The following is an 8990-nucleotide window of genomic DNA, read 5'->3' on the forward strand; positions in this document are numbered from 1 at the left end:
TCACCTATTTCTGGGTCCTCACAATTGCGTTGGTTTATGATGGTCTTTTACTGATCCAACCATGGTGGGTACCAGTTTTACTGAGACTCAGGAACTTTTTGCTTATGCCGTTGTGCTCTGGTTTTTATTCCTTTGCAGTGCTGCAGATTTTGATGATAGTTCAGTTGTGTTGTCTGCTTGCTCTCTATGAACCTTAGATGTTAGAAAATTAGCATTCATTAAAACTCTGTTTACTGAATGCTCTCAATTCGGGATGTGTGAAGTTAAAGCAAGATGGTTTGTAATATCTGACAAGGATCAATAAGTTGACAGTAACAAGTTGTTTTGATCCATTTGGAGGCACCACAATGGCAAGCCAGAAGTTGGATTAGGCCAAGACTAATTTATATTACTGACAAATGCTTGCTTGTCACAACAGCTAGAAATGGCCCGCCGTTCGTGCTTTATAGGATAGGGTTCAAAAACCAATGTGCCTCTAGCCATCCAAATTCGTGCTGATATCACTTGTGAACACCAAGGAGCCTACTCACATCCTCATTTTCACACTATAACTATTTATATATTGAGCGCTATATTTCAGAATACATAGGTGTATAAATAATTAAAAGATTTCTCTCGTCTTTGTTGTACCTGTCACCTTGTGCTGTCTTATTATTTGATATTTTGGGTGAAGGCATTTTGATTATGTACCTTAGCATTTTATTATTTGTCTTGTTCTCTTAGATGAGGGGGTATTTTGATCATACATTTTAGTATTTTATTATTTTATTTTATCACGTTAGATGAAAGATATTTTAATTATTTATGTACATAAAATATAACTCTTAATGTACAAATAATATTTTTCATAACAAAAGAGATTATTTACAGAGACCGGATATGTCAGAAATCCTAAACTCACTGAGCTTCGGATTGGGTATGCGGGTGTGTGGTCCTCCTTTTAACTAGAAAGCCAAAATTAAAATTAGGGTGAGCAAGTCCAGTTTCCTTGACAAACTGCCAATACATGGGGGCCCATATTAGGAGAACTAATTTCAAACCTCGAGTAGTAGGTACTTGTTCATCCTTTTGAATGCATGGAAGATATATCATAGCCATTTTATTTAAGAGGACCACGGCCTAATTATCAGGTGGCTGTATACTCTTGTAGGCCCCTCATTCACAATCCCCCATTCAATGAGAGCACAAGTCATGTTAAAATGACCCAACCGTGAGGTCCCCCCCTCCCCCTCCTATAATTGTTGTCCTTTACTTTAACCCCATTTCCCCCCCCTCCCCTTAAAAAGCCCAATCAATTTCCACCCACTCTTCACAAGCCTCCTCACTTTTTCTGATTTTCTCCGGGCTTAATTTGTTTTCTTGTGTAGGAGCTTGATTTTGAAGTTCAGCTACTTAAATGTTTACAAAATGGAAGTCTGAAACAGACGGCACAGTACAAGGCTTCAACTGTTGTAAGATGTCGGGGAGTCAGTTGTTTGCAGTTTTATTACTGAAGAGTGTAGAGAGAGAGGCTGTTTTCCGGGGGAGTAAGCTCTCTTTTAACATTTGGGGAAACAATTTCCATGTTTCTTGGTCTCTTTTCCTATGTAATTACGTAGGACCTTTTTTAACACCCACCCAACACAACATTCTTCTTAACTTTCTACATACACTTATAAGTTGCGTTCTTCAAGCAAATTGGCTCCCCTTTGAAACTTTTGCATTATTTTTACAAATACCTTTTGTGATTTCTTTTAATATTTCGGACTCCCATAATTTTGTAAGATAAACACGTTCTTGACTTGGTGCCTTTGTTTGATGTAAGAAAATAAAAGCAAATTATATAAGGGTCTAAAATAATAAAAATAAATTACAAAAAATGTAAAAAAGTAAAAAAGAAAAAGAGAGTAATGATATGTTGTGGGACTGACTAGGTGTGTAGTCACTTGACACCTTTCTTTTCTTTTGTACTTTAGCAAAGCAATTTTTATTTCATGCAGTCGAATGACCCATCACAAATAGAGATGGGTCATTTTTCCAAAATTAATTAATAAACGTATCAATCTATGTAAAATTTTGCCCTTCAATAATGGAGATGGGTGACGTTTTCACCACCTGGGGGGGGGGGGGGGTAAGCATCCGTAAATGTGAAAGTGAAAAATGACCCATTTCGATAACCATGTTAGTAGACACCTGCTTGGGCCATCTTCATCTACAATTAAAGATTCCATTGATCTCTTCTTCTCAACCTTTCCGGTGCTTAAAGATTTGTTGGAGCAAGTGCCAAGCAAGAACGAATTACAGGCGATGATAATATATAAAGTAAATAATTCACACTAAAATAAAATAATAATGTGGGCAATTGATGAGTGAAGAGCGGGTCCAGCAGGCCCTAGAGTTTGAAGCATGATGCCAATTGAGTGAAAAGCACATTCCCACCCTACGGACCCACTTCCAAACAACTACTCCCTCCAGCAATAGGGTTTCGTTGAGACAAAAGTGTGTTTTAATTTGTGTTGTGCATACATGGGATGGGAAGAAACATATTATATATATATATATACATATATCTAAATGTAGATATATTTATGAGAGAGAGAGAGAGGGATGTTGGTCAAAGGGCGCACACCCTTTAGGCGCCGCTATTGCGGTGCTTTTCCGCCGCTGTTGACTATATAAGTAGCCCTCTGGAGTTCACAATATTGTTTGTTTGATGACTCCTAAGGGTTGGTGCAGAGTGCTTCATTTAATTTGTGACGAATAATATGTGAAAATAGAATTATTAAATATCGGGTAACAATGACCCAAAGTTTTGTCCCCTTTTGCAGGTTTATTTTCAACTTTTAATTCTGGTAATTAACTATTTCAACTTTACACCTCTATTATATTGTCTGACAAGGACTAGAGCTACCATTGCCTATGGGCTCACACTCCCCTCCAATTTGTTTGTGTCCGTTGAATATTATGTTGTTTAATATGAATAATATAACAAAATCTTATAATTTTAAAGACCATTTTCATTTGTTACATAATTATGCTCTCAATATTTAGTTAGAGACTGTTAAATTGTGTGTAAGAGGAGATGACATGACACGGCATGGCACTGGATTTAATGCAAATCTCTTGAAAATATTTTGATGGAATGATAATGGCAGGACACAATTGAAGCCATTTCTAAAGTTTTGATGGTTAATTGATAAAATCAAATTTTGTGATAAGAACTCTAAATAAATGGAACAAAGCTAACCCATCTAACATGAAGAATATAATTAGACGGCATAAGATCGTAATCCACATTACCTTTTGCTTTTGGTAATCAAATCGTAACAGTTTCTTTAATGAATTGCAAAAGTCATTCCAAAGGTAATCTTTACCAAGGCTCTCATAATTGTTCAATCCACTTTAGTACCGTGTTCGTATATCTCGATTTATGATGCCATCTTCCAGGTACCGTGAATTCCCCCCCCCCCCCCAGCAATAATAATTTTCTCATTCAAACGCTACCAAACAAGCAATTATCCAGATCCTGTCTCCTTTTTATTTTGAAATCTTGTGTGTTGACATATTGGGTATTTTTCTTTCACGTGGATCAAAAAATCTTAGCAAAGATATATTCAATATTTAATTTAAGAAAAATTTTAAAAAGCCCAACAGACTTATTGTCCGAGTTATCAAAAGGGGACAAAAAAATAATTTTACCCTCACGCCCTGCTCTTTCCTTTCCCCTCCCATGAATTGCCCCACCCCTGCTTTCTCGTCTCTTTTACCATGACCATCATCTCGCCGTTGTCTTATCTCATTTTCGTCGCCTCTCTGCCATTGTCGCCTCCCCTCACCTCGTCGACAGTCGCTGTATCAATTCTCGGCGATGGTAGAGAGGCGACGAATACGAGGCGAGGCGTCAGTCATGGCAGGAGAGACGAGAAAACAGGGGTGGGGGTAGTGGCCCGTTTTACAAATTTACAAAGTGGGTAGGGCAAAATCGTCTTTTTACTCCTTTTCTACGAGGGGCTCAATAGACTCGTTGGGCCCTGTAGAACGACTCTTAATTTAATATATTATTCGTAGTTTAACCTAATAATAAAATGGACTATTTAAAAACACACAAATCACTGGGGCTCTCTACTAAGTTAGCCCATATGAAATCTAAGTAAAATTTACCCTACATGTTGTTTATTCTTGTTTAATATTATATTAAGAGAGTAAATTATACTCAGTACCCTTAAAATAAGGCTTAATTACACGAATTATTCTGATTTTAGAAATCATAATCAACAACTGTGCCGTTAAAAATTATAATAAAATGATAATTTTATCCATATTGTAATGATAAAGCTCTCTCTCCTTTATTTAATTATAGAAAATTTAAAAATAAACACCTAAAGTTAGGAGAAGAGAAATGATTAGAAGCCAGTGGGAAATAAGAAAAAGAAAGGGGGAGAGAAAGGTAAGGGAAACTGCTGCCAGTGCCACCGTGCACTGTGAAAGAAGAATAGAAAGGAAGAAAAAGCACTGATCATAGAGGAGACAGGGAAAGGGAAGTAAGTAGAGGGGCATTTTAAGTAAATTCAAGGGCTAAATTGTTAACCTCATGAGTGTTTACTGTTGAAATTATTAAAAAATTAGAAGGTCATGTCTGTGCTCAGACTTTTTGTAATTTCTCAACATTATATTCATTACGTGATTTATTGTCGTTTTTATTTTTAATTTTAATAAAAGAGATAAATTTTAAATAAAATTTTTATCTCAGATAAAAAAGTTAAAACTTATAACTTATTAATATAAATCCTATCTTATTATCTTATCGTGTCTCAATTACTAATTAACTTTTGTCTGAAAGTGACTTTTTGTAACTTCTAATCCATATATTGAGTAATTTATTTTATTCTAATTGATAATAATATTATTATTATTATAGATAAAAGAAATTGTAAAATATCTTTAGACTATACAGAAGCAGACTAGTGTTGTGGGAACAGGTGGCACGTACCCTCTTGATTGCCTTTTGAAAAAGCATTCAAATTGGGATGTGCCCATCACTCATCAGATTATCTCAAGATTCTTTGAAGTTTAGGACCCCCAAAGAAAAAAAGGGCAGTGCGTATATGAAGAAGAAAGGAAAAGAGAGAAGAGTACGGCCCAAGCCTTGAGCGTTGGGAATCCCAACAAAGGCAATTCCCTAAAACCAAGTAAAAGAGAGAAAATAGTCCTCGGGAAGTGCCAAAAATTTTTGAATGAATGCGGCCTTGAGACAGCATTTTCTTCTGACTTGACGTTTTCCTCTCTTCTATAACCCCCCCCCCCCCCCCCCCCCAAAAAAGAAAAACACTTTATTTCGAGTATTTGGGAGTCCGAATGCTTGACGCTGGGTCCTTCCTGTAGAAACAGTTTTCTTACTTGCCAAACAAGTGATTAGCTGAAGACTGTAGATGTCATTACCCTCCCCCTCTCTCTCTCTTAATGCATTGCCCCGCCCGTACAGCCTCGCATTATTGGAAAAATCAAGACTGCAAAAAGGAAAATGTCTCAACGGAAGCGGGCAGCTTCTTGAAGACAACCCACCAACCAGAATAAGGCGGGAAAGGACAGACCCGAGGGGATTAAACTCTTGCCAGATAGTGTGTATAGATATAGAAATATATATTTATATTGGAAGTGTTTTAAGAAAATAGTTATTACAGTTTAATTTCAAACAAAGATCATCAACTAACTTAACTAATCATCCATGCACAACAAGCTCACAGCTCACAGCAGAGAGAGTGAAAACCCAAAGAACCAAAAAGAACGAAAACTCCCAAGAACCCAAGAGAGAAGGATTACAGAGAGCAAAATTTAGGGCTAATCAAGGGCATTGGGACCGGTGCAGTAATTCAACACGTGGTTCCAAACCCACTGGACCAAGAACCGGCGCCGGATTCCGTTCATGTTAAAGGTGGCGCCATCTCCACCATTCAGCATCTGGCCGGTGTACGACCCACCGCCCCCTGTTCCGTAGATGCCCTCGCAGAGGTCGGCGATCTCCACCGGGAAAACCGGGTCCCCGCCGGCGTACCACGCGTTCACCAATGGGTTGGTCGCAAGCTCGGCGATCTCGTGGCCGATCACACTGATCATCCCATCAACGCCCACGTCGCCGTTCGGCGACTTCAGCGGCTTCAGCCCCGGAATGTACGCCGGCACGGCGAACGGGTAGGCACAAACGCCGGGGCAGAGCTTCGCTGAGTTCCCGACCCACGCGTAGGGCAGAGTGTAGCCGACGATTGCCGGAAAAGTGAAGTAGTGGAAGCCACAGACGTTCTGGCAGAAATCCTGGACGTACACGTCATCGGAAGTCAGAACAATGTAAAGCCCGCTCTTTGGGTTGATCCGCATGGGTCGGGTCGACGCCGTGACGGCACTTTTGATCACCGACTGAATCGAGAGGCGCGTGAGCGACTTCCCGTGCGAATAAAACCGGTCACTCTTCTCCTCCCCGAGCCGGACGGTCCGGGAGATATTCGAGCCGGTCTGGTCTGTGTACATCCGGACCGTCCGCCACCAACTGGCGACCGACGGCCGCTTAACATCAACGGCGGAGATTGAGTTGATGAACTCACGGATGATCCGTTTCTGGGATTTCTGCCAGGTGCCATACCAGATAATATGAACGGTGATGTTCGCCGTCAGCACCGGCCCCATGTGGTACTTCATGTGGACGAACTCCGACGAGCCCTCGTACTTCTTAAACCCGCCGAACTCGAGGTTGGTGGCCGTATTGTTGAGCTTCTGGTTTGGCCATGGCCGCCATCCTTCCCCCGGAGCTATCAAGATCCCCAGAAAGATTAACGCTCCGGCGAGGTTAAGGGACACCGCAACTCCGCCCCCCCTCATGTTCGCAGTAGCTGAGTATCGAAATGCCGAGCAAGCGAAGCTATATATATATGTAGGGAGAGAGAGCGGTAAGAGAGTCTGGTAAGAGAGTCTAGTGAGAGAAGTGAAATGGAGCCATTGATTTGCGGGTAGTGGAGGACAGATAGATTCTTAAAGAATGGCTGAGAGGTGGGGCCTACTTCATCATAATCATCATGGTGATCGACATCTGATCATCATGCATCTAAAATATAGATCGTTATTATCCATCGTTCGTTCCTTTTTGTAAAACGCTTAGAGCGGGAAGTTTCAGGGCATTTTAGGTATTTCGTAGATGTAATTTTCCTATTTTTTGGTGGTCGGGTCCGGTCCGGATATCTTGGGCGGGTACGGTCCGTGGTCCGCACTCCGAATTGTGCCTCTGAGTTTTTAGGATTCTCATATTTTGGGCAAATTACTCCCAACTCCCAAAAGTATTAAGGGAAATCCAGTTAGCCCCAAATGCAAACAAACTGTGGGAGCCAATCACGGAGCCATCAAACAGCAGGGATACAGTGTACAGAGAGAGGGAGAGGCTGATTTGCAAAAAGGACAGGTGGGGCCGACCCGGTAACCAAAAAAATATTCACAACAAAAGCTTCCGAGAAACTTAGCGCCATTGTCTTTACTGTTTTTAATTTTTTAAAATAATATAAATGTGTTTATTTTTATATTTTTAAAAATTAAAAAAAAAACTCAAAAACAAAATACAATTTCAACTAAAAATAAATTTAAAACAAAAAACTCAAACCCACAAAGCACCTACTTATTTTAGTATTCAGACATGGACCTCTGAAACGAGTGCGATTCTGTTCATTCTCTTTAACAGAAATAATCATCATTCTTACTGTTTTTATGAAAATAAAAAATAATAAAACGATAATTTTATTTATTCTCATATTATTTCGTTACGTTTCATCTTCACAAAAATAGTAAAAATAGTAAGTGTGATGTAACCCCTTAAAGGGTTGAACAAAATTGCACTCCTCTGAAACTACGAGATCCAGTCATCTTTGTCCTTTTCCGCCCACTCTCTCTGGAAAAAGCTTTTTGCGTTGTTTTTATTTTATGGGCGCACCGCGCACGGCAACAGAATCAAAAATCAGCACGCGCTGCGACTGACACCTGTCTGCCACCTTCACGCGCCTATCAGAGTGGTGTTGCTGTTGTGCTCCGCCTGCGCTTCGGACAGTATTCCGCAAACATTGCTGCGCTGCATCACGAATTGGCTACAGGCCTCTTCATCGCCTCTCTGCCCACGGCGCGTGCTGGTCCACGCTCCCTTCCATCATCGGCGGGTTCTTCCGGCGCGCTGCCTTGCGGCACCCGTTGGCGATGGAGGCGGCGCGTGGAGATCACGCTGGTCGACTGCCGGATGGGCCTAAAGGGGACGTGGGTCCCGGCCTATTGCTAGGCTAATAAGTGATAAAAATTTAAACCGCCGAAAGGCAGTCATCGAAACATTCGCGGATTGCATCGCCAATGCATACGATACGGCGGGTTCGACTAAATTCGATATTCAATCCCAAGTAAAAGATTTCTTTTTATCTTCGAGGTGAACAAAGGTGACATCTCGAAGGGTTTAATTGATATTATATATTTATTTTAAAAATATAAAAATAAAATTTGTTAAATATTTTTTATCTTCTCTAGATAAATATTTCACATAAATTGTCAGACTAATATTATTCATTCTTATTAAAAATGAATAGCATTACTTTTTAAACTAATATTGGAGATTCAATCCCAAGTAATGGTCAATTTAAATTGAATCATATCGTTTTAATTTAATTTTGTTTATCTATAAGTTAGTTCAAAAAAATATATATTTATTAGATCAATTTGTTAGACTGAATTAATAGGAAAGATGGACGGAAAATGCATTCTACTGTTGCATTATTATGATTCACTTACGGTGCGTTTGATTATAATGGTAGAATTTAGGTAAAAAAATAAATTATAGATAATTAAATTTTAGAAAAAATATCAATTGAAGGTGTTTGATTGATTTAATTTTTTATTCAAAAAATGTTATATTTTTTCAACTTTTGGTATTTGATTGTTATTATTTTTCATAAAAATGATTATATACACACATACAGATAATTAATAAATACACAAAT

The 8990-nt window shown here is 39.3% G+C and overlaps 1 protein-coding gene across 1 annotated transcript; it reads right to left on the bottom strand.

Moving 5' to 3' along the window:
- Window positions 1–5600: 5600 nt before the first annotated feature.
- On the bottom strand, window positions 5601–6975 carry LOC127804401 (protein EXORDIUM-like 3). Its single transcript, XM_052341263.1, has one exon. It carries the CDS (start codon window positions 6847–6849, stop codon window positions 5818–5820), a length of 1032 nt encoding a protein of 343 aa, XP_052197223.1. The 5' UTR covers window positions 6850–6975; the 3' UTR covers window positions 5601–5817.
- Between the last annotated feature and the right edge of the window lie 2015 nt (window positions 6976–8990).

The sequence above is a fragment of the Diospyros lotus genome, chromosome 1, assembly GCF_014633365.1.
Source record: "Diospyros lotus cultivar Yz01 chromosome 1, ASM1463336v1, whole genome shotgun sequence".
NCBI lineage: Eukaryota > Viridiplantae > Streptophyta > Magnoliopsida > Ericales > Ebenaceae > Diospyros > Diospyros lotus.

Excerpts from the sequence above, each read along its gene's own strand:
- LOC127804401 (XM_052341263.1), bottom strand. The coding sequence starts at position 6,849 with ATGAGGGGGGGCGGAGTTGCGGTGTCCCTTAACCTCGCCGGAGCGTTA.